Raw genomic sequence first — 25,351 nt, forward strand, 5'->3', positions numbered from 1 at the left:
GCTCCCTGGCTCGCTCGCTCGCTGCGACCCGCTCCCTGCGCCTCCTCCCGGGACTTCGCGGGGACCTGGGCCCCGTCGGGCGCGGGGCGAGCAGAGTCCCCGGGCGGAAGGTGCGCGCTCTGGGCAGCACCCGGCCCCGGGCATGGACAGAGGGAGGTGGGCGCGCAGGGGGCGCCGCGGGACCGGGCGGCCGGAGCGCTGAGCCAGACAAAGGCTCAGGAGTTGCGCCTGCTCTCGGGAGCCCGGCCCCCGGCGCCGAGGCTGCGGGACCCCGCGGCGGGCGGCTCCGGCCAGCCCCCTCCCCCGCGGGCCGGCCCCGCGCGCCCGGACCTGCCCTGCCCGCTGCTCCTCGGGCGTGGGAATTTGCGAGGGAACCTAAGCGACTCCGCGGACACTCGGACCGGGAGGTCTGCCGCGCGCCCGCTGGGCGGGGAGCCAGGGAGCGTCGCAAGTTTCCGAGCCGCGTGCGGGGACCCGGTGCCAGCGAGGGAGCGAGCCCCGCGTGCAGCTCCCCGGGCCGGCTCTGAGACCATGGGCAGCGACCGGAGCGCGCCCGGACGGCCGGGCTGGGCGGGCAGCCTCCTTGGCGGCCGGGAGGCGGCGGTGCGGCCGCGACTGCTGCCGCTGCTCCTGGTGCTTATGGGCTCCCTGGGCCGCGGCGCCGCGGCGGAGGACGCTGAAGTCAATGCCGAGGTAGGGATCCCCGCTGCCCCGGTGCGGTGGGCTGGGGGCTTGGGGAGGGAGCCACGCCCGCAGCCTGAGGACTGGAGGTGGAAGACGCGGGGACAAGCTCCCGGCTCCAGAGATGGGGGGCGGGGAAGAAAGGGGCCAGGCTAGCTGCCCCTCCCCAGCTCGCCCTCTGCGGCGCACCTCATCCCGAACCCTGGAAGGCTTAGGGCTCGCGTCCATTCTACCCCTACAGCCCTGTCCTGGGCACTGATAAGCCCCGGCCCGGGTCCGGGGAGCCGCTTCTGCCGCCCCCAGCCCTTGCTCCCCTCCTTCCCTCCCTCACAGGCGGCTGATTCCTCGAGAGCCCTATGGGCGCGCGTCCACATTCTTTGCAAGTGGGGAGGGGGCTCATTTCGGGGGAGGGGGACCACAAGCAGATGGGGCAGCGCTCCCACCTAGGTAGCCTCTGGTCTGGATGACGCTGAGCAGAGAGTGGCGGGCCGGGATGGGGGCAGCCATGGAGAGGTAGCCGACTCAGGCTGCGGGGGAGCTTTGGCGACTTTCTTGGGCTCTTGCACAGAATCCGCGCCACTGCCGGGTGAGGTCCAAGAGAGACCCTGTCTCCCCCAGCGCTTCCTCCCACCAGCGCCCCTACGCGAGGCCCAGGTCGGAGATCGGACTCCGCACATCTCTTCAACAGGAACCCGCCAGACGTCCCTATGGGGCCCCCTCTCTGGATCAGTTCCGTGGGTGACCAATGGCCTCCGGGCGCAGCGCTGGGTCCAACCTGCTCCCCCGGTTCCATGGGGTCTCCCAGCGCCGTTCTCCGAGCAGGGACAGTGAAGGCACAAGCTCTGTTGCCCCAGCAAAAGCGGGGTGCGTTCTTTCCTGACTCCCCGCCCGGGACTAGGGAAGGGGAGGATTGGGTGGGAGTGGTAGGGAGAGACCCGCCTCTGCGCGGGCCCAGTAGGCTCGGGCCTTGGTGCCCTTGGGCAGGCCTGGAGCCTCCTCCCGCTGGGGCTGCGGGCCTGAGTGCCGTTTCTATTTGCAGCCGGCCGGTGCTCCCTCCCAGCCCCCGGCGGCTTCCCCACCTCCCCCGGCCGCCTGGGAGATTTTTCCGATGGAAGCCTGCCCTTCCCCGCCCTACTTTAATAAAAGCCTGGAGGAAGGGCAGGGAATTCCTCCCAGCTCAAGTTACACCTCCCAGCCAGTTCCCCACCTGCTCTGCCCTCCTCCCTGGCCGGGCCAGGGAAAGCTGCAGGGAGCCAGGCCCTGGCAGGGGGCGGAGTGGGAGCCCATGCCCAGTCCAGCTGTCCCCTAGTTACACCGGCAGGCGGCAGGGGCTTACAGGGGTCTCTTAAAGGTAGGGACTCCCATCCAGGTGGAGAGTGCTATTTGGGCCCACCTGCTGCTCTCTGGAGCAGAGTACCAAATAATTGCAAGTCACAGACCCACCCATGAGGAGTTTATATTAAAAATGACATCTCTGCATTCTTGGACTAAACTGGAATTTGGTGCTCTGCCTTGTGAATTGGCATCCCAGATAGCCAGGTGCTGGGGCACTGGGACCTGAGGTTTGAGGGGCTTCACTCTCTTGTTTGCTTCTCCTCCTCCGTCACCCACCTCCTTGCGCAGCTGAGGGAGTACCTACAGCCCGGGGCCTGCACTGGTAGATAGCAGTACCCACAGACTATGGCCCTAAGCCTGAGGTGGCACTAGCTAGAGATTCTGTGACTGGCCTGCAGTCCCTTTCTTGGGGGAAAACTTGGGCTATTGCTGGAAGAGACTCTGGAAGGTGTAGGGGACCCCTGAATGTTGGAAGCTAAGGTAGATGGAGGGCTAGAAACAGGTGCGCTGTGCTAGCAATTAGAACTGGCTTTGGGGTCTGGGCCGTTCCTCAGAGCCCATTGAGTCTGGTCTGATCTGCCCAAGGAATTGAATGGCTTCAACAGCCAGCCCATTTGCCAGGAGGCTGTGGGAGAACGGTCCTCAGGTCCATGCCGAGGACCAGCCTTAGAGACTCCCAAGCCTGGCCTGTACCCTGAGTTCAAAGTCTCCTTCCCTTGATGAAGGACTCTGGTCCTTGCCCCAGAATGTCCGCAGCTCCTGACCTCAGGTCAGGTCAAGGCTGGGACCTTCTCTGAGCAGCTTGGCAACTGAGCCAATGGCATCCCCTCTCTCCTTCCCAAGACAAACCACAGGAGTTTTACCAGACTAAGGAATCCGGGAGCCAGCAGACACCTGCCGCCTGCCAAGCCCCAGCCTGGAAAGGGTCCTTGGGAGGCTACAATTGAGCTACTCTGCCCTGACCCACTCCCTTCCATGGATATCAGCTCCCAGTCTCTAGCCATTCTGGGCTGGAGCTCTACTCCCCTGCAGAGACCCCTCCTGCTTGAAAGCCCAGGACCCCCACCCCCCACCTTTGTCCTGCTCTTTCAAATCTCTGTCCTGCTTTTTCTACAGCTCCTGGCCTGCTTAAGTGCTTTAGTTTTCACTTTCCCCCCCTCCCCCTCCCACTTCTTCCCTAGGGACAACTTCAGGCCCTCAGCCCTCCCCATGGAGGTGACTCAGGCTGCCAGAGTTCACAGGTGTGGTGCCAGTGCCACTCAAACATGGACACACCCACATTCGAGAAGACAGACTCCTGCGTATCTTCCTTGTCCCTACCTGGTGGCTGAGCAGAATGAGCAAAAAGACAGGTGGGGGCAGGGGGCTTAGCTTGAACTCTGATTTTGACCTTCAGATCTGATTGGGTTGCTCAGCCCCAAGCTACCTGTGCTCCAATCCCAGCTTACACCTCCCTGCTGGCCCCCGGTGCTCTCCTATTAGTACCCTTTCTTAAATGTGGAGCAGAAACATGGAGACTCCCTGGGCCCACTGTCAAGGGAAAGGGGTTAATACAAGGGCCTTGTTGGGAACCTGTAGAAGCTGAATCTCCATCTCCCTACCACCTCTGCTTTCTAGTCTATTCTCCTCTTACTACTAACAAACCATTCCTCCCCTCACCTTGTTTCAAAACCCAGAGAGACCTGGGCTGATTGGCACAGCCAGCGACCTGGGATCCACGTGGGCCAAGCCTTTCACTCCCAGCCCTTTCCGGGTCCCTCTGTTTGGGCTGCCTTGGGGCCCAATCAGGCAGCCACTTCCTTGCAGAGAACAGCCTAGCATGTGCCACTTGTCTGAACAGTGTCTGGGCCTGACCTGCCCCTTCTGACGTGTGGCCGCAAATGCTGTCTTTGCTTCATCCCAAGGAGCCTGGAGAAGAAACAACACAGAAATATACCCAGACCTCCGCAAAAACTTCCTTTGAAATCTCAGCCCCCATTTTCTCTGGCCCGTCTTTTCCAATCCCAACTCAGAATGTCAGTGCTGCCAGGCATGGAAAACCCCCTCCCTGCCAGCAATCGGTCTGCCCAGTCCTCCATGCCCCTTTTGTTGCCTGACCCAGGTGTTCCCAGCCATCATGTCCTCTGCCCATCAGGGAGTTTGACTTCTGCCTGAGGCCAGCTGTCATGGTCACTGTGGGGCATCACTGCTCAGATTAAAGTGGGTGCTATAGACAGGAATGTTTGTGCCTCCTCCCCCAAATCCTTATATTGAAACCTAACTCCCAAGGTGATGGTATTAGGAGGCAGGGCCTAGGGGAGGTACTTAGGATATCAGGGTAGATTAGTGCCTTTGAATAGGATTAGTGCCCTTATGAAAGCTGCCCAAGAAAGCTCCCTTGTCCCTTCCAGCACGTGAGGACACAGCAAGCAGGAAGTGGTCTGCAGCCAAGAAGAGGGCCTTCACCAGAACCCAGCCATGCTAGCACCCTGATCTCAGACTTCAAGGCCCCACATCTGTGAAAAATAAACGTTATAAGCTGCCCAGTTTACAGTATTTTTGTTACAGCAGCCTGGGCTGTCTAAGACAGTTGTCATCTTCAATATTGTCCTATGATTTATGTGGCTCACCCAGCTGGCCACTCAGGCAGGGGCCAAGCCCCAGTGGCCAGCTCTGCTTTGGGCATGGAGGTATGTTCTCGGGGTCAGCAGAGGCAGAGAGACTTTGGGGGCTCTCTGCTGGGATCCTTCTCCATCACACAGAGGGCCCTGGGAGGACTTTGTGCTGAATGTAAGGACCTGGGACCCTGAAGGTGACTGAACACTTCAGGCCCACAGCACACAAGGGTGCCTTCTAGCTGGACTCACCTCCCCGAGTTAGGGCCCACATGAGGCCACGCCCCAGGAGGACAATTGTCCCAGAGATGCCTAGAGACCAGTGGCCATGGAAACCTGTAGAAACTGCATCTCCATCTCCCTGCCACCTCTGCTTTCTAGTCTGTTCTCTTCTTGCTACTAACAAACCACTCCTCTCCTGACCTGGTTGGGGAGGTAGCACACATTTTGCATCCCTGGGCAAGAACAGCAGAGACACACGCGCTGGGCCTAGATCAGAGAGGCAAAGAGGGGTGCCTCTTAACCAGATCCCATCTCTCTCGTTGGGACAGCAGGGAATTAGTGAGAAAACCCAACTCAACCTCCAGTATCTGGACAGACAGATGTGGACCTTGGTACCAGCCATCATCTAGCTCTTGGAGTTACCCCACATCCTATTGTCATCTGATGGTCAAGCTACCAGAGCTGTGGAGCCTGGAGGCCAGGGTCTAGATCAGCTCTCCAGGGCGGGCCCTTAGCCCTGGGCATTACCTTGTCCTTCTTCCAAGAGTGACTGCCACCCTGGAGGGGTAGGAGCCCAGCTTCATGCCCAGCACTTACAAGCATGGCACCTGGTACATAGGAAGCACTTGCAAAATAGCTGCAAAATGCAGTGACATTTGCCACTGAGGAGGTCACTGAACCTTTCTGAGCCTCAGTTTCCCCTTCTATAAAATTAGAATAGTAAGAGCATCTCAGAATGGAGTGGTTGGGGAGAGTCAGTGCATTTATGTGTAAAATGCTGAATGCCATGCTCTGTGGCCCTCACCTGGGGCCCAGTGAGGATCGATGTTATTTTTTGAGCACCTTCAACATATTTGGTTCTGTCCTGGGCATGGCCTATGGGAGTCGTATAAGCATTTTCACATTTAATCCTAGTATTAACTCTGCAAGTGTAGGGGCTGTCATTACCTCACTGTAAAGAAGAGGAAACTGAGGCTATGAGCTGAGTGAAATTACCCCAAGTCCCCCAGCCAGGGGCAGCAGAGCTGGGACGTGAACCCAGTGTGTCTGGCTTGGAGCCTGAGCTCCCAGCCCCCATGCCGGGTAAAGGCTGCAGGTGGAGCCCAGGGTGCCCTCCTGTGGAAGTGCTGCCAGGGAGCCCGCAGGGCCGGAGCCAGGTGCGAAGGAGGTTATGGAGGTGCAGCCAGAACTGCCTTCAGCCCAGGAAGCCAGGAGCCCTCTGCAGGCCCACCCAACCACCTCTCTGCCCCAGAGCCACCCCATGTAGGAAACAACAGCCACAGGGCGTTTCCAGAGGAGGCTCCAAGGCCTGGCCCCCTGCCAACCCCGCCCTCGCACGCCCACTGGCCAAAGGACCCTGTCTGTTTTTCCCCCAGGTGAAGGATTGTAGGCACAGGCTGGGTGAAGAAGTGGCAGGATCTCAGGACATCCAGCTCCTTCCTACTTCCCTGGCTGGACATCCCCTACTCTGCCTGCACTCCTGGACACTCAGAGCCACCTGCAACTTTTCCATAGTGTACAGGGCATACTTGACCCCCAAAAAGCAGATGCGTTCTTCTACAACAGCTTGAATATGGACTGAACTGCCTCTGAAGGTAGTAAGTGACCCACCAGAGATGGGGTGGCCTGGCTTGGTGCCCACTCTCTTCACTGACCTGGTGAAAGTCATGTCATCTGTGCTCTCATCTCTGTGCAGCAAGTGGGGAGCAATTGTGTTGGCCCCATTTTGCAAGGAGGACACAGGGACTCAGAGAAGTTGTCTTAGCCATCTTCTTTCATTACTCAAAGGCTTGTTTTGTAGGCAAGCAGTCAGGACCAAGGGGAAGATGTCACTGGGAGGCAGATTTCTGCTCAGCCTGAGGAGGAGCTTTCTAACAGTCATTGCTGCCCCAAGACAGGATGGGCTCCCTTGTGGCACTGGGAACCTCATCTCAGCAGGGGTGCAGGCATCACAACAGCCACAGACCCAGCAGTGGTCCATGGAGGCTTCAGTGAGATAGCTGGACTTGTTGGCCTTGAGGTCCCTTCCAGCCTGAGACTGGATGATTCTAGGGCTTGCTTGGGGACACCTAGCTGGTGAACAGGCTTCTGGCTCAAACCCCCTGGACCAGGGTGCAGGCTCTGCCCCTGCAGGGTCTGCGGCTCCTCCAGGACTCCACCTCCCCTTCAGCACCTGCTCTGTGCCCCGCATGGCTGGGAGTACAGAGCCCGGCAAGGCCTTGGCTTGCTCCCAAGAGCCCTCCACAGGGATTCAGGGTAGACGTGTTGAGGACCTCGCAATGCCATGAAAAGTCTGGGTCCAACCAGTGCTGGCAGCTCTGACAAGACTCCTTTTGTGCCTGCTTGGGCAACGCTGCCAGGGTCTGCTTAGCCTGCAGAGAGAACTGTGGGTGACAGAAGCAAGGGAGAGCTGGGCAGAGATTGCTTGTATTGCACAGGGTCTGATAAGGCTGGGGTGGGTAGGGGGCTCCCCCAGTCAGAGCTGCTGCTCCAGGGACAACCAGACAGTCCCCTGCCCCAGCTGCCTAATGCGCAGTATTGATAGGTTGGTGCCTTCTCAGACACACCCTCCCTGTGGGCCTGCCTTGGCATTGTCTCTGCTGTCCTGGGGGCAGCCCTGCTGACATGGCGCAACGCCCAGACCCAGCCAGAGATGTGGGGGATGGGGAGGATTAGACACCCTCTCCCAGTGCTGTGCTGGAAACTCTTCCTGAGAGGGGCCAGAGCCCTGGGTCCGCAGCCTCAGGCCAAGAGAGCTGATGCTGCTTCACAGAGGTCTGGTCCAAAAGCACTGCTTATGGGCTCGGTTCTAGCCAGGCCAGCTGTGTGACTTGGGTGGGCTGCTCACCCTCTCTGAACCTCACCATCTATGATGGGGATGGAGTACCAGAGAGCACTGAGTGGGATGATGAGAATAGATGGCCTGGCCCCTGGCAGATTCTCAGCCCTCGGCTGCTGCCGTTGTGGCCTCTCCTGGGGTCCAGGGTGCCAGGAATCCCCCTCAGACTCCCGCTGGCCCCACATCTCCTTACCTGGAGCCAGCCACTCACTTGAAACATCTATACATACTTATCTTGCCCTGGTCAGGGTAGGAGGGGGCCTCATAGCCCCAGAGCTCTCTCCAGAACCTTCCCTGCCTCCCACTGGACAGTGGTTTGAATAGAGGAGGTTTTTACTCTATTGCTTCCTGACCTCCCCAAGGCTCAGTTTCCCCATTCTGGGAAACAAAGCATCACCTGCTCGGCTCTCCCCACCTGTAAGACTCTAGATGACAGGGAGGAAAAGGGGGAACCTTGAGTAAGGGACAGTCTCTACAATCACCAGTAGTAGCAGCAGGGGCTTCAACCCAGCCCTTCCCCCACTGTGAGACTGGGCAGCTGGTCACAACCTTGGGCAAGCTGGGGCTCAGGGGCACTAGCAGCCCTTCCTCACTGGGAGGCAGCAGGCTCTGCCATGCACCAGTGTACTCCTGTCCCCTGCCATCATTTCCCTCCACGTTCTACCGCCTGGGCTTGTCACACTTAGCACAGCAGCAGTATGGTGAGAAACTTCCTCCTGGATGCGGGGAAAGGACACGCCCACAGCCCTATGGCTGGGGTAGACGGATTGGCACTTGGCCTTCAGCCCCACGCACAACTTGGCCAGAGTCAGGCAGGCTCCATCAGCTTCTCCACCTTGTCACCCGGAGCTCAGCTGGGCCAAGGTGGAGCATCTGCTTACCTCACCCATGCCATTGGTCCTCAACCTGGGCTCCTCACCCTGGCAGTGACCTCAAGCCACTTGTCACCAGGAGGCTAAGGGTTCAAGGCTTGACTGGTGCCAAGATGGAAGCTCTTGGCTCCCTGGGGACTCAGAGGGTGCTTGTCTTTGTGAAGCAAGGTCCACGGGCCCCCGTGGGAAGTTCCTGTCAGCACCAGGCTGCCCTGGAGGGAAGGGCCCTGCTGCCTCATCCGCTTGGCTGGGCTCTGGGACTCTTCACTGCAGACGGGCCCAGCCTTCCTCCCCAGGGCCCCAGCCTGAGCCTCCCCTGCGCGGCCCTCCTCTCGTCACTGCAGACACCGCTAATCAGCCCCTTGGTGGCCTGTGATTGCGTTCCCGGAGATATTTTTACCTTATGCAAATAGGTGATGTAGAGGTGCCCTCATCTGTCAGCAGACAGCCTCTCCCCCAAACGCCGCTGGATTCCTTCCACTGTTAGAGCTGGCCAAGCGTCATGGCCTTGCCTTCTAGATCTCTCCAAGCTCCTTCAGGAAAACTGAGTCCAGTACGGTAGTGGGCTTCCCCAACCCTTGTATACACACAGCTTCAGGAGAGGTTTCCCATGCTCAGGATTCAGAACAGGGAGGGTGCCCAGGACATGTCTGGTGGTGCTGAGGGGGGTCAGAAGAGGAGGCCACAGGGAACTCCCACTGCCCCCAATGCCCTGTCTTCTCCTGAGGCTGCCTGGCGCCCAGGCCCTATTGGACGTTTGTTGGTAGAGGCGAAAGGCTGCTGCTCCAGGGACAACCAGACAGGCCCCTGGCCTCTGTCATTAATAATACATTTGTTGGGCACTTGGCTCTGCCCAGTGCAGTGCTGAGAACTTGTGTGGACTCCCAGGGTCATCCTCACAGAAACCCATGAGATGAGGCAGGTCTTGGTACAACCCCCCACCCGCCTTACTGACAACAGACCGAGGGCCAGGGACGCATGGAGCCACGCTCAGAAGTGGCAGGGCAGGATTTGTCTGCAGAGCTGACAGTTGTTTCTCAGCTCCGTGTCTCTGCCTCATTGTCTTGTGGCTGGGTCGCTGGGCCCTGAGAGGCCCGGAAGCTGTGGCTGGGCGTCCATCTCTGGCCCTGGCAGTTTCTCCATGCTGCTCTCTTGGGTTCAGCAGCCACTCCCCCCAGCAACAGCCTGGGCACTGATCTGGGCCATGTGGGCAGCCCATCCACTCCAGGGCTGACTAGGTGCCAGAGCTAGGCAGGCAGGTGGCACTGAGGGAGCAAGTACCTGAGGAGTTGGATGTGACACTGGTGGCAAACAGATGTGTGTGTGTGGCCCTGGCCAGCTGGCACATGGTTGTCAGTCCAGAACAACCACCATATCTGGCCACCATCTTTCCTTATGGGACTTTGATATGGAGCCCTTAGCTTCCAGAGCTTCTCAGAGAGCAGGCTTTCAGGTCCCCTCACTTTGGGTGCCCCCAGAGACCAGGGTGGGCCGGGAAAGGTGCCAACAACATGCTTCCATGTGGCCAAGGCCCACAGCAGTCCCTGGCCCCTGTGCTCACCAGCCTCTTGCAGTGGTCGCCATGCCCTCGGGCCTTGGGGTGTAAGGTAGGCAGGGTGGAATCCCCTTTCTTACCACAACTCAGCTGGGCTCACTGGGCATCCCATCCTCCAGATGCCACTTCACCAGTTATGTCTGGGCACAGACTTGCAGGTGTAAAGTCCTCACTCTGGGTGCACTGTGTCCCCCAGGGAGACTAAGCTCCAGGAGGTCAGGACACCTAGGCCATGGTCCTCCACAGCCTCCAGCTGGCATGGTGCCTGGCAGGATTGCATGCTTAGAAACACATGGCAGAATGGGTGGGCTGGTAGATGGACAGATAGACGGGTGGATGGATAGATGGATAAGACTTGCCCAGAAAGCTCTGGAAGGAGAGAGGCACCCCATAGTGCGCCTACTGCTTTTCCCAGGGCTGTCCCTCTCAAATCTCTCTCCCTCTCAACCCCACCATTCCCTGTTTTGCAGATGAGGAGACTCAGGCCCAGTTTATGGAAAAGTGGGGGCTGGATGTCGGGTCTCCTGTCCCACTCTCTTGGGCCTGGGTGGGCTGTTGAAGCTGCCTGTTCTCCCAGGGGGCATAGGGTCTGTGGGAGAGCATGCCACAGTGCTGGTTTTCCCACTTGGTGAGGCCTCAGGAGGTTCTGAACCCCTGAGGGTCCCTAGTGGTCTGCTAGGAGTGGTGGGGGGCCCACCCTGGAGGGCCAGTGCAGTAATAATGACAGCCTCTGTGGACTTTCCTCAGGGACACAGTTTCTGTCCTGATGAGGGAAAATAAACGATAAACACCTAAGAGCTGTCAGAGAACACCCCTCGAGTGAGGTGAGGTTGCAGCAGAGATGAAGAAAATGGGGGTGTAAGCCATACAGGTCTGGGGGAGAGCACTCAGGCAGCAGGAACACATGCAAAGGCCTGAAACAAGTGCACACCCCGAGGGGTGGATGGGAGGAGTGAGGTTGAGTGCCCAGGTGGGGGCAGGTAGCAAGGGCCTGGTGGCTCCTGTGAGAACTGGCTTTTCCTCTATGATGGGAGGTCTTTGGTGAGTTCTAGGCAGGGGACCGAGCCAACATGACTTGTAAATGCCTTTGCTCTGGCTCTTGTATGAGAACAGACCAAGAGAGGACAGAGGCTCACAGTCCCCCTGGCAGCTCCAGTGGGGTGACCAGTGGTGGAGGCAGTGAGCAGTGGTTGGGTGCAGCCTGTGTGTGCTTAGAGGTAGTTGTGTGCCAGGCTCTGCTGACTGGGTTGTGGCCTCTCCTTTGCAGAACTGGCTGCGGCTCTACGGCTACCTGCCCCAGCCCAGCCGCCACATGTCTACCATGCGCTCTGCCCAGATCCTGGCCTCAGCCCTCGCCGAGATGCAGCGCTTCTATGGGATTCCCATTACGGGTGTGCTTGATGAAGAGACCAAGGCGTGAGTCCCCTGACTGGGCCCTTGCCAGACCCCACTTCCCAGGCACCTCCCTCTGATGGCCTGCGCTGATGAGGGCTTGGCATGGAGAGTGTCCATAAAAGTGTGGCCTAGATAAAAGACAACATCTGGTTTGATCCTCCATGCTTGTTCAGATTGGTTGGAAGTGGTTGCTGTTGAGAAAGCTCCTGAGGAAGAATCCTACTTAGCAGGGAGCATAGGCAATTAGTGATGTCTGATGCAGGCATGGGAATGGTGAAAAGCAGCACACATTCCTGGATGCCATATCCTAACTCGGCCTTGCTCTGAATCTGAAAGAGGTGATGGGACCCAAAGTCACATCCTTGAACATGCCCAGAGGATAACATATCAAGGACAGGAGGCCTCAGATGTAATTCTTCCATTCCTGGGCAATACTGGTGAGAAGCTCACCTTTGTGGGGCTACTGCTGGGCACCCAGTCTTCCAGTACAAGGTCATTGCACCAGTTTTTCTGATGAGGAAATTGAAGCTTGGAAAGTCTCCCACCCACCCCACCCATATAAGACACAGCTGGAGGCCAGAGGCAGGAGGGTGGAAGCAGGTGGGCTGCCTGGAAGAGGCAGAGCCAGAGCAGGCAAGTGTGCAGAGAAGAAGCTCTGTGCTCAGCCCTCTGTGCCATGATCCAGGTGGATGAAGCGGCCCCGCTGTGGGGTTCCGGACCAGTTCGGGGTTCACGTAAAAGCCAATCTGCGGCGGCGGCGGAAGCGCTATGCTCTCACTGGGAGGAAGTGGAACAACCACCACCTGACCTTCAGGTAGGCTCCCTGCTGCCCAGGACAGCATCCCCCCAGGGCATCTCCCAGAGGCTGCTCACTCCTCTCTCACCGGGGCTGAGGCCTCAGATTTCCCAGTGGCCTTGTCTGGAAGGCTTCCTTTCCCAGCAGCCCACCCCAGGGTGCCCAGCACAGACAGTCCCTCCACGCTCCCACGCTGACGGAACTGGTCAGCCACACACCCTAGGCAATCTTCCTCCAGAGAAGGTCAGGACCCTTAGAGCTGCTTCCGCTCTGTCCTTTCCTCCCCACCCCCCACCAGCCAGCAGCCCAAGGCTGGCCTCACTGCCCTGAAGGGCTCCTGTACCAGTAAAAACTTGGGGCCTCTATAGTGCAGGGCACAGAGCTGCAGGCTTCTGAGGGGTAGGCGAGGGCTGGGGTGCTGGAAACAAGGCATCTGTCAGGTGGGCAGGTAGCGACTCAGCTGCAAAACCCTGGTCCAGTCGTTTTGCTTTCTGCGAGTCCTTCAGCAAGAATCCTGCCCCAAGCCTCCAGCCATGTGGTGGTTCCCAGGGATCCCCCTCCTGTTCCAGTCCAGCCCCAGCCCCACCTGCGCTCCATCTCCTGAAGATGAGTGGCTTCCAGGGCCACTTAGACCCCAGGCCCCCAGGGTGAATTTGTGGTCCACTCAGCATTAATGGAGATCTGCCCAGCACACAAGCTTAATCTGGTTTCTGTGGGTAAAAACAGGCCTCATCATGCTTTTCTGATGTGCAGGCTCAGTGGCACGTGTTTTGTGTGAGTTAATTCATTTAATTCTCACAGGAACCCCCTGATGAAAGTACTACTCTCTCTTGCTCGTTTTACAGATGAAGAAACTAAAATTCAGACAGACAAGTCACTTGCCCAAGGTTATATAGATAATGTTAGAGCCTGGCCTTGAACTCCTGTCAGCCTGACCCTGGAACTTGGTCTATGTTCCTTAAACTCAGCCATTTGCACCCCACTTTCTAGATCTTTCTGCTGGCTTTGTAGCACTGATATTTTTATTTACTTAATGTTTTTCTTACGTGAAATAAGCTAATTTGGTGCAATGCAACCTTATTTAGTGATATCTTAATGAACTTCTGGGTTTGGTACTGTAAGTTCTCTTTTTTAAATTCACATCGAAGTAGACTGACAGCTGATCGTTATGGGCATTGTCTGTGAATGAGCTCAGATCTTATGCATGCTCCTAGAGCCATGTGTCCCACCCCCAGCCCGGTGGCCAGCAGCCCCAGGCCCTGGGCTCACACATACCCCGCCCACCTGCAGCATCCAGAACTATACAGAGAAGCTGGGCTGGTACCACTCGCTGGAGGCGGTGCGCAGGGCCTTCCACGTGTGGGAGCAGGCCACGCCCCTGCTCTTCCAGGAGGTGCCCTACGAGGACATCCGGCTGCGGAGGCAGAAAGAGGCTGACATCATGGTACTCTTTGCCTCTGGCTTCCATGGCGACAGCTCACCATTCGATGGCACAGGTGGCTTTCTGGCCCATGCCTATTTCCCTGGCCCTGGTCTGGGCGGGGATACCCATTTTGATGCAGATGAGCCCTGGACCTTCTCCAGCACTGACCTGCATGGTGAGAACAGCTGGCCAGGGAAGGGGGAGGGGAGGCAGAACTGGAGCTGGGCGTGGTCCTCTGAGCCGTTTAGGCAGCTGCAGGGTTATAAGGGGAGAGCTTCCACTATACAGTTCTCCAGAGCACTGACACTTGATCTCAGCCTGCTGTCCTATGATCTCCAAGGGGCGGTAGGGATGGGAAGGGATCGTTGTACCCATTTCTCGGAGGGGGAGGTTGGAGGCCCAGCAGTCAGAGCAGCTCAGCCTCTTCTAACAGTGAAGCAAGGGCAAGCTCTCTTGCTCACAGGGTCTGGGGTGGCCAGCTTTCGGGCCTGACCAGAGCTGGCTGTGCTGTCTGCCCCCACCGCAGGGAACAGCCTCTTCCTGGTAGCAGTGCATGAGCTGGGCCACGCGCTGGGGCTGGAGCACTCAAGCAACCCCAGCGCCATCATGGCCCCATTCTACCAGTGGATGGACACCGACAACTTCCAGCTGCCCGAGGATGACCTCCGGGGCATCCAGCAGCTCTATGGTGAGCAGGCAGGGTGGGCCAGTGGTGGGCTCTGCATTACGGGTGGCACATGGGTGCAGCCTGTGGGCTCTGCATGCCTGCTCTCGGCTCCCAGCCCTAGGAGTTGGTACTCCAGCTAACCCTATTTTGTAGATGAGGAAACAGAGACCCAGAGACGATTAGTGACTTGTCCACATCATTCAGTGAGTAAATGATGGTGCTAGAAATTAAACCCAGGCCTGGCCCTCCCCCAGGCTGGGACCCTCATGGGAACACAGGTGGCCAGAGCCTCTCACTGGCCCACCTTTCCTCCTCAGCCTCGGTGATATTCTCTTGAGGAAGCCCTGGGTGTACCAGGCCCCATTCCTCCCACTCTCAGTCCCAGGCAAGCCTGTCTGGGCTCTCCGCTGATTGTTGTTGGTTTATCACTTCCCAGTGGCTTGGAGGCAGGTAGCACTCCTCGCCCTGCCCCCCAACCAGCCCAGGCCTCACCTGAGAAAGCCTCCAGTGGTGAGACCTGAGGACCAGTTTAGTGGGTCAGGGCCTGAGCTCAGTGCCCACACTGATGCTCTCATCAGGGCTGGTGGCACCTGTCTTGCTGGGCACATGACAGATGCTCCCTCACTGTGTTCCAGTGAACTGGTAATGATATAGGCACTCAGCAGAGTTCAGAGCCATGTTCTTCTGCGGGTGTCCACTGCTCCCTGATGCCTCCACTAAAGCAGGCATCCTGAAGGGAATGTGCCCAAGGGGAAGTGGAGGCGAGGGTAACCTCAGGGCCACAGCGACCCACACCCAGTGTGGGGAGGCCAAGGAAGATGGAGGTCCTCCTGAAGGTGATGGCAGATGTGGGGGAGGGGTCCGCTATGGACAGACTGGACCTTACACCTGGGCAGGCCTGCTGCTGGGCACATGTCTCCTGGCAGAGGGCCCTGGGGTCCCAGGATTCTGAAGAGGAGAACCTGGTATCCTGGCTGGGCTCTGGGGCTACCCATTCACTTCCTACTTCCCCACTGCTCTACAGGCACCCCAGATGGTCAGCCACAGCCCACCCGGCCCCTCCCCACTGTGACTCCCCGGCAGCCAGGCCGACCAGACCATCGGCCCCCCAGACCTCCCCAGCCACCACCCCCAGGTGGGAAGCCAGAGCGGCCCCCGAGGCCAGGCCCCCCAGCCCAGCCCCGAGCCACGGAGCGGCCTGACCAATATGGCCCCAACATCTGCGACGGGGACTTTGACACAGTGGCCATGCTACGTGGGGAGATGTTCGTGTTCAAGGTCTGGCCCCTGCCCATGCCAACCCCCAACCCCGTGGCCCAAGCTCTGAGCAGGAGAGCAACCCCAGCCTTGCCCCACCTGGCTGCTCAGGCACTCCCATCCCTCCCTCACTTTGCAGCCCCTGGGAGCCATCAGACCCTAGACCAAGAATAAAGCAGCCCAAGGGACAAGGGACTTGCCCAGGGTCGCACAGTAAGCCCAGGGTTCCCACCTTGCCCAGAGCTCTTTCCCTGGTGATACCCTGGCTTTCTAAGCCACCCCTCAGGGTCTCCATGGCCTCTCCCAGGACCACCCTGACCCAGGAAGGGCTAGCCTGAGGAGGGACACTCACACGCATGTCCTGCCTGCTGACACCCACGCCCTCCCCAGGGCCGCTGGTTCTGGCGGGTCCGGCACAACCGCGTCCTGGATAACTATCCCATGCCCATTGGGCACTTCTGGCGTGGTCTGCCCGGTGACATCAGTGCTGCCTACGAGCGCCAAGACGGGCGCTTCGTCTTTTTCAAAGGTGAGCTGGGGTAGGTGGGAGGGGCAGGGCAGCCTTCCTGACCTGACCTCTGACCTGGTCCCTGACCCAGAGGGCCTGAGGAAGGAGGGGAGCAAAAGGCTATGGTGCAGTCTCATCCTGCTGCCTGCTCTGGCCTTATCCTGGGGGGGATGCGTCTTCCTGGCAGCAGGGCAGGGCTGTGGGGTCTGCATCATTTCCCTCCCTCCTCCTTCCTGTTCCTCCTTCAGCCCCTCCTCATGTGAACTGGTCCCCTGAGTCCACTCTGGGGCGAGGTTTCTGTGGTCTGTCTGCAGGGACAGTGGAGCTCCCTACCACCAGCCCTCCCTCTGAGGCCAGGCTCCCTGGGGGAGCCTCGAGGGCAGCACCGCCTGCTGGACTGGGTGTGGCCCAGCCCCACTGGTCTGAGCTTCACACTAAAAGTGCAGAGCCTGGGCAGTGCACTGGGGTGCCACAGGAGCACAGTGCCTGGACCCAGAGGTCAGGCAGGGCCCCCCGTCTTTTCTCTCTCTGTAAAAAAACTGTGTACAGGGGGTGGATGGGTGTTCACGTGGGTGGTCACATGGGAACGTAGGCCCGTGTATAGTGAGTGGGTGACTTGTGTGTGTAAATGAACATATCACAGGTATCCATCAGTGCCTAGTGTGTGTGACACACAGGTGAGTTGTATTATGTGTTTTCTTGGGTGTGTGGGGGTCAGTGCCTATCCTGTGCATAGGGTGTGAGCATGACTGTGTGTGTGTGTGGTGAGGGTGGCAGTGGATGTGAATGGATTTGTGGGCCCAGAATAGCATTCCTCCCACCTCCTCCCTGCACACCCCCATTAATGCCTCTGGGCCTGTCTCACCTGCCTCCTCCTCCTTGGGCAGGTGACCACTACTTTCTCTTCCGGGAGGCAAACCTGGAGCCTGGCTACCCACAGCCGCTGACCAACTATGGCCTGGGCATCCCCTACGACCGCATCGACACAGCCATCTGGTGGGAGCCCACAGGTCACACTTTCTTCTTCCAAGAGGACAGGTGAGTGTCCCCTCCCCTTAAAGGGAGAAGGCCCCAACTGAGCCCCTCTATGTCCAGGCCCACTCAGGGAGAACCCACTGTCTGGAAGAATGGGCTGCAGGCCCAAGCAGGCCCACAGCCTGGTTCTCTTGATCACAGGTACTGGCGCTTCAATGAGGACACACAGCGTGGAGACCCCGGCTACCCCAAGCCCATCAGTGTCTGGCAGGGAATCCCCGCCTCCCCCAGAGGGGCCTTCCTGAGCCACGATGCAGGTACCAGGGCCAGCCATCTCCTATCTGCCCACCACTCACCACCCCCCTCCTTCAGCGGGGGACAGGCTTGCTGAGTCTCCCAGCATGTGCACTGTATGTCTGGGGCCATATCTGTGTCAGGCCCTTGGCTGGAGCTTCCAGAGCCTAACTCTCTGGGGCATCTCTCTATATGACCACTGTTCTTTTGTACAGACGAGCAAAGTAAACCAGGGAGCTTGAGTACCCAGTGCGGGAGGAAGCCTGATCTCCATCATTATAACGGCGCGAGGGGGAGCTGTGGTTTTTACTGCAGCAGCAGGGCCTCTGGGGGTTTAAGGAAAACCATTAGCCCTGGTCCTCTGGTTCTAGGTTCTCAGGCCCAGGGGAGTGCCTGCTGGCTTTGCCAGTGCTCAGGCGGGTCACAGGGCTTCTGTGTGTGATGGTGTCACTCTGCTTCTGCTCTGATCCCTGTGCTGAGCTGAGTATAGACTCATCCCGTGGTTCAAACCTGGCCTTCCTGGGCCTGATGGGATGTGGGCAAAGTGCCCAAGGCCACAGAGCTGGTCCAAGGCAGTGTTGGGCTCTGCTCCAGGTCCTCTGCAGGCTGGCTGTGTGGCCTTGAGCAAGACACTGGTCTTTCTGGTGTGGAAAGCCAGTTCTGGGATTGGGTAGCAGGGTTGCCTGACTGCAGCCCCAACCCAGCAAGCTATAGGACCCCTCTTCCGCATTCAGGATCAGCCCAGCCAGAAAGCACAGGATTCTAGCCATGCCCTGACCCAAACCCTGCCCCTCTCTGAGCCTGGCCTGGCTCCTGTAAAGGGAAGGGGCAGATTTGAAAATGCTCAGAAAAGCAAGTAAGGAGGCTGTGTGAAAGCCCAGCCCCTTCTTCAAAGTCTGCGGCCCGCAGGTGGGTCACAGCCTGACACCACTGCTGCCTGCTTGCCCCTGCAGCCTACACCTACTTTTACAAGGGCACCAAGTACTGGAAGTTTGACAACGAGCGCCTGCGAATGGAACCCGGCTACCCCAAGTCCATCCTGCGGGACTTCATGGGCTGCCAGGAGCACGTGGAGCCGGGACCCCGATGGCCTGACGTGGCCCGTCCGCCCTTCAACCCTGACGGGGGTGCAGAGCCTGGGGCGGGCAGCGACAGCGAGGAGGGCGAGGAGGGCCGTGAAGTTGGCCCGGGCGGCGGAGGGGGGGACTTTGGGGCCGGCACAGACGAGGGCAGCCGCGTGGTGGTGCAGGTAGAGGAGGTCACGAGGACGGTGAATGTGGTGGTGGCACTGGTGCCCCCGCTTCTGCTGCTGCTTGGCATCCTGGGCCTCGCCTACGCCCTGGTGCACATGCAACGCAAGGGCGCACCCCGCATGCTCCTCTACTGTAAGCGCTCTCTGCAGGAGTGGGTCTGATCCTGCACAGCCCTTCCTGCTCCCCACGGTGCTACGGGCAGGGTGGGAGCGCCTGTGATTCTGAGATGCCTCCTGGGGCACCCAGCAAGAACCTTCCTCGCTCCCTCAGCCCTGGGTGGGGGCACCTCCAGGCCCTCTGGCATCCCCGCCAACCCTTTCCCCATTGTTTATTTATGCCCAGGTATCTTTTTTTGCACACTAATTGAGCATTCTTTCTACTTTCCTGACCAGAGGTGGTTCCTCAGGGCAGGGGTTAGAGCTTTCTAAATGCAGTTCTGCTCCAGACAGGGAATTGGGCCCCACCCACCTCTGGCTTGGCCACAGCTGGAGGAGCAGAGGCTCAGAAGGCCCCGGGGAAGAGTTCCTGAAGGGCTGGCTGCTGAGGCTCATGCCCTGGGCCCCCTCAGCCTGCGCTCCGGCCAGGACCTCAGGCTCCTTCAGCCTTGGAGGCTGGTGGGGCCTGACTGGCTTCCACCCACCCAATCTCCCCCTGCCTTAGGAAGAGCTTTTGCCCAGGAGCAGCCCCCAGGCTGGAGGGGACATGTCGAAGCAGGGGGGTGCTCAGGGCCGTGAGTCTGTGTTGAGTTTCGTTCCTTCCCGGCCCACCTCTGACAGTCCCAGCAGCCCGGGCCCTGTGTACCTAAGAACCCCACCCCATTCCTGGTCAGCCAAGGGGTCCTCAGCCTCCATTTACCACGTAACCCTTGAGCCCACACCTCCTTCCCTCTGTGGAGAAGGAGCCCTGTGCCTGCCTTAGCAAGGACCAAAGGGGGTCTGCCAAGGTCCCTCCCCCGGGGAGCCTCGCCCCTCAGGCTGGGTTGCTCGCCCCTGCCCACTTCCTCCTCTCTGAGCAATGACCCACCTGGGCCCCTTCCCTCGGCCTCCTCCAGCCTCTCTCACCCACACCGCTGTCCTCAGGAGCCTCAGCACTGCTCCAGCCTCAAGGTCCAGCCGCCACTGTCCAGCTGTCCCAGGGAGAGAGGGGGCTGATGGGAGCCCAGGCTGGGGTAGTGGATGTCCACAGACATGTGCCTGCCATGCACCAGGCCTGGGGGTTCCTCCCCTCCAGCTCCCTGTCCCCCAGGGCACTGGGAGGAGGGACACGTGGGGAAAAGCCAGCAGATTATCCCCCCCTACAGACACAGTGGGAGCTCATTGTGGCCTGGAGACTCCCCTCCTCCAGAGCTTAGCCCTGAGGACAGAGATAATTCCTCTTTTTCCTTCCCAAAGTAAGCAGAAGGCGAGGCTGCTGTGGGAAATGGTACTGTACAGCCGGCTCTGTCCCCTCCGCCTCTGCGCAGGCCTGAGCAAGGGTCCGCCACCCAGAATCCCCAGGGCCCCTGGAGGGAGGGGCTTCTCATGGGTCTGGCCCTGAACACAGGTCTAGCAGCTTCCAACCCCCTCTGTCCTCAGAGCCAGCCAAGGTGGGTGGGGAGTCAGTGTCTACCCCCATATGTTTCTTTCTGTAAATAACTGCACTGATTAAATCATATGGCCGGCAAGTGTGACCTTTGTAAAGGGCCTGGGGCCAGAGCTTTCAGCTAGAGGTGCTGGAGATGACAAGGTGGAGTCCAGGCTGGGATTAAGGGACTGACCCCGCCATGCCAAAGAGACCTCATTCCTAGTTCTGTGGGGCCCCTTCCCATTGGCCCTGGAAGAGGTAGAGCTCAGGGGAAGAGTTGAGAAGTAGCTGCCCTCAGAAGATTGGAGAAGGGTGAGGTAGAGGACTGGGGGGGGCCCTGCTGGGGAGGGGCAGAAGAATGGGGAATTTATTTGCCATTCATTCATGGTGAGAAAGGGCAATGCAGCTTCCCACACTCCCTGGTGTCTAAAAGGAGTGCGAAAACCAGGCCAGGCCAGCCAGCCCTCCCACCTGTCCAGACTGAGTTTTGGACAGCCCGAAAAGATGGAAAACGATGCCACTTTGGATCCCAAAACTTCCCCTCCCCACATGGTCTGCTCGGAGGGTGTGGGGGGCACCCACGATCTCCCCTTTCATCTTTGAAGAAGCAGAGCATCTCACCCTGGGCAGGGTGCATGTGATGCCCAGGAGAGCAGCAGACTGGGACGGGACAGAGAAGGAGACATTGTGCATGGGCCTGGGTATGGCAGAAGAGCCTTGGACCCCAGAGAGTCTGTCCTCTGGGCCACGCCTGTTGGGTACTGGCCTGCACCCCCAGGAATGCAATGATTGGCCATCATCCCAACCCAACCATGGAGCAGGCGGGGTCTCTGCAATTGCTTGGGCAGGGTCCCTCACCCTGTTCCAGGACCCACCCTCCCCCGCAGCTGCATACCCCAGCCCCAGCCCCCCTCGATCCCACCCTTTCCTCTCTTTGTGTTGAAAGCTGGCTGAGAAGAGTAGGAAATGTTGGCCTTCGGAAGCCCTAAAGGCCTCTTAGGCGCAGCTAGGAAACGGCCTGTGAGCTCTCTCCACCACAGGGACCTTGGCGGGTCGCATGAGGGTCCTGGCAGACACCATCTTGTCAGCTTCCCTGTGGCAGGAGCCACAGGCCCCCACCCAGGGCTAACTTCTGCCTACAGCTTTAGGGTCACCTAGAAGCCCGGAGGTCACCTGGCTAGTGGATGGCAGTGTGGGACCACATGGAGGAGAATGGAGAGATGGAAGGCCCCTTGCTGAGCTCTTCCTCAGAGCCCAGCCAGAGGGAAGACTTGGCAGGGACCTTAGCTCCCCAGAAAACTGCTCAGGAGATTGCCAAGCTCTCTGGTAAAATTTCAGAGAAGCCCAGTGGCTGAAGGAACAGGTCATCTCAGGAGCCTTGTTATTCTTACCTCTGTGGCCCAGATATGTGAAGATCTCTGAGGGCTGGTGGGGCACCTCAGCCCTGCATCCCCCACCCCCAGAGAGCCCTGCAGCCCAGCTGGACACCTGCCTCCCCAGGATCAAATGGGAGCCTGCACCTTTGAAATAGTGTTTGGCTGAATGTGGCTGTAACCTAAACTCAGCTTGGGCCCCCACACCTCCCATTCCTTTAGCACCTTTTGCTCCTTTATATTTTGCTAGTTCCCAAGTAAGACACTTGGAAAAGTAAAGAAAAAGAAGAAAAATATGTCACCTTAATTCCCCCAGCCAGGGTTCATACAGCTCAGCGTGTTTTCTTCCAGACTGTTTTCCTCTGTGTTTGCACACTTTGGAGTTTTAGAGTCTAAAACGTCCTAGGCTTCAGCCCCGATGCTTAGACCCCAATGGAGGGGATGACCCAACGTTCCTCTCAGGCTGCTGGAAGGGAGGAGGGCCTGGGTGGTTGTAAAATGCTGGCCACGTTGCCTAGTCAACTTGCATGCTGCCCCCACTTACGTTTGCTTATGAGAAAAGCTGGGCTCAAAGAGGCAGAGTGACTTGGCCAAGGTCACACAGCTAGGGAATGGCCATGCCAGGATTATTGTCTTGCACAGCACAGCACAGCCCCATCCCACCCTGGTGCTGCTGGAGAATTGAGACAGGATGAGGAGGCTCCTGCCCACCCTGGCCTTCCCTCCCCACACATTCTAGGCATCGAAGACCCCAGGGCCACCAACAGAGCCCCCTTTCAGTCTGGGGCAGGGGCCAGGCTAGCCACTTCCTCCGCCTCTGACTTGGCAGAAAAGCCTTTTTGTTGTGCTCACACAGAGGTCATTCTCTCTCAGCTCACGGGAAGGAACGGCCAGCTTCCTGCCCATCCACAGCCACCCAGACTGCAGTGGGCTCCTCCGTGAAGGTCTGAGAGGAGCAGGCCTTCCTGCTCCTCCACAGCCTCTGGTCGTGCCTCCGGGTCCCGGGGCTGCCAGGCTTTCCCCTCAAACAGGTGAAACCACACGAGGGAGTAGGGATCAGCCACCCCTCGGCCATCCCGACAAATCCTGGGGATTCCAGGCCTCAAGGCACTTTCAGGGCACATCAGTACCACCCTCAGCCCACTGCTCGTGGCCTTGTGACCCACAGAGCACTGGCAGAGGCCCCTCCCAGACTGCTTCCTCTGTCCCAAATGTCTCCTGCACTTGCCTGTCTCTACACCTTTGCCTGTATTAGTCCCTCCTGCTGGAAAAACCTTTCCCTGCACATTTCATCTTGTCCAAATTGCACACATCCTTCAAGGCCCAGATAAAATCTTTTCCAGATTCCCACCCTCCCTTCTCAAGGTGACTGGATTTCCATCCACCTCTGCCTCCCCCAGCCTGGTGTGTCCTGACCATTCCTTGCCTCTGAGCCCAGACTGTCCATCTTTACAGGCACCCAGATGCTCTACATCCTTACAGGCAGGCACCCATCACGCAAATGCTGTGTGTCCTTAGGCAAATCACTTGACCTCTCTGAGCCCAGATTCCCCACCTATAGAATGGGGCTAATAGCCATGCTTATTTCATCAGTTGTGAGGCTTAAGCTGATCCTTGTTAACACTTAGAACAGTGCCTGGCACATGGCAGGCACTCAATAGTTTGTTACTAATGTCTCTATTTTAGGGACAGCTACCTGGTGGGCACTAAGGAAGCTTCCCTCCTTGCTTTCTTCTCCTAGAGTGTTTGTGGGATGGGGTCAAAGGTCAACAAGCCTAGGGACAGGTGCCAGGAGGAGGGACATTCCTCTCCCACCAGCTCCCCTCCCAGCTGCCAAGGCATCTGCTGGCCTGCGAGGCAGGGCTGCTCTGGCCCAGCCCCTCCTCAGCCCCAACACCAGCCCTTCTTCCCTGGCACCCCAGCTCAGGTTTCCTCCCCAAGTGCCCCTGACACCTCCCACCGCCGCATTTTTCATCCACCTCACTCTTTGCCAGAAATAGCCTCTAAACTCCATTCACTGACAGCTACACTAGCAGGGCCCTCCTGGAAAAATGGTATCACTCCTCTGCCAGCGTGGATCACAGCAATACACTGGATTCCATGAAGAAACCATTCCAAGTCAGTGGAAAGGGGGGGCAGCTGTACCCCAACAATTTCATCCAAAAAGTGCTCAGCACCATCCTAAAACCTGTCAGCTTCAGTCAGAACAAGCTTCCTTGACAGATGAGGATACTGAGGTCTGGATCAGGGGCTGACTTGGCCAGTCACTCACTGACTCTGAACTGCGTCTTCCGAACCCCAGGCAGGACTCTTCTCCTCCCTCCCACCCTCTCTCACTCCCTGCCCCACTACCTCCCCACCCCCACGTGGGGCCTCCCTGTTCTGCTCTCCGGAAGAGCTGAGGGCAGGGTGTTGTGATTAATCCAGCTTTCCTGATAAAGAGTATGTCTGTGCTTCGTGGAGCACAGCCCTCAGCATAGCTGGTGGAGAGGAGCTCTGCTCTCTGCAAATAGCCCCCCATTGTCCTGGGAGAACAACCCCTGCCTCCCTCTCAGTCCATGCAGTCTGGTCAAGCTGACCGCATTCCCTTGGTGGCCAGATGATCTCATGACCCAGGATCAGCCAATCAACACCCCAGCACTTGGTTCAGGGTGGGCAGGAAACCCACTCACCAATCAGGGCCTCCGTGTGACTTTTTCTGGAGCCCCTGGGGAAGAAACTTGCATCCGCTGGGATTGATGAGCTACTGAAGCATGAACCTGGAGCTGCTATGGGTCATCTTGCCATCACACATAGAAAGCCTGCCTCAGAGCAGAGCTAGCAGAGAGGAAAATACAGCCTTGAAGTTTCTGGAAGGCACCCTTTGAGCACCTGGATCCAGCCATGCCTGAAGCTCTAGGGCCCTAGACTTTCAGCTACATGTACCAATAAAGTCCCTTTATTTCTTAAGCCAGTTGTGAGCTGTTACTGGGTGTCATTTTGTTTTTTTAAATTTTTGTCCTGATGTCCAGGGTACTCTGAGTTCCAAACTTGTGCTTAGCTTAAAGCATCTTCCTGCTGATCTAGGACTCTTCTCAGGATAGCACCAAATCCCAGGACCACAACCCTTGAATGTTTACTGAGAACCAGGGCTCACTCTGGGGCTCCTCATGGAACTCCCAGTCTCAGTAATGCTGCCAGAGACAACAGAGGACACCTGAGTCTGCAAAAGAGACCCTGGGAATCCAGTAGCCAGAGGGTGGAAGGAAAGGGAAGTGTGGTGTGGTTAGGGAGAGGCGGTGCTTGGGTAGCTGTCACATGGGCTTTTACAGATTGCAAAAGGTAACACATGGGCAGCCAGCGGGACAATGAAACCACAGAAAAGCCAAAAATGACCATGAAAAATGCCAGCAACTTTTACTACCCCACCAAAGATCTTTAACATTTTAATGTAAATCCTGCAGGATTTCCCTTATGAGTATATGTTAATGTATTTTATTTTCAAAAGTGAGTTCATGCAAGAATTTTTGTTGCACCTGACTTTTTTATGTAATACAGCAAACTTTGAATGAGAAATGTTAAGACATAGGAGATTTTCACTTTATTTGGTGTGGATAAAATGAGAGTTCCTGTGGCCAGGATTCTCACCTGGCCCTGGTTGACTAGCTCACTGCACACCTGTGGGCAATACATTGCTGTTGACTCTATATGAAGAGCTTCGCCCAGCACTCTGGGCGCAACACGGTGGCAGGGATGCAAGGCTGCAGGAG

The 25,351-nt window shown here is 58.1% G+C and overlaps 1 protein-coding gene across 2 annotated transcripts; it reads left to right on the forward strand.

Moving 5' to 3' along the window:
* Positions 1–24,551, forward strand: MMP15 (matrix metallopeptidase 15). Of its 2 annotated transcripts, XM_036897585.2 has the most exons (11): positions 1–693; positions 11,366–11,514; positions 12,179–12,307; positions 13,580–13,887; positions 14,239–14,400; positions 15,404–15,657; positions 16,027–16,165; positions 17,032–17,182; positions 17,321–17,436; positions 18,367–18,540; positions 22,476–24,551. In XM_036897585.2, exons 1-11 carry the CDS (start codon positions 532–534, stop codon positions 22,550–22,552), a joined length of 1,821 nt encoding a protein of 606 aa, XP_036753480.2. In that variant the 5' UTR covers positions 1–531; the 3' UTR covers positions 22,553–24,551. The 2 variants fall into 2 exon arrangements, with proteins under 2 accessions (XP_036753480.2, XP_036753479.2); XM_036897584.2 differs by lacking the exon at positions 22,476–24,551 and having other exon boundaries at positions 2–693; positions 18,367–20,329.
* Positions 24,552–25,351: the final 800 nt, after the last annotated feature.

The sequence above is a fragment of the Manis pentadactyla genome, chromosome 15 (genome assembly GCF_030020395.1).
Source record: "Manis pentadactyla isolate mManPen7 chromosome 15, mManPen7.hap1, whole genome shotgun sequence".
Lineage (NCBI taxonomy): Eukaryota > Metazoa > Chordata > Mammalia > Pholidota > Manidae > Manis > Manis pentadactyla.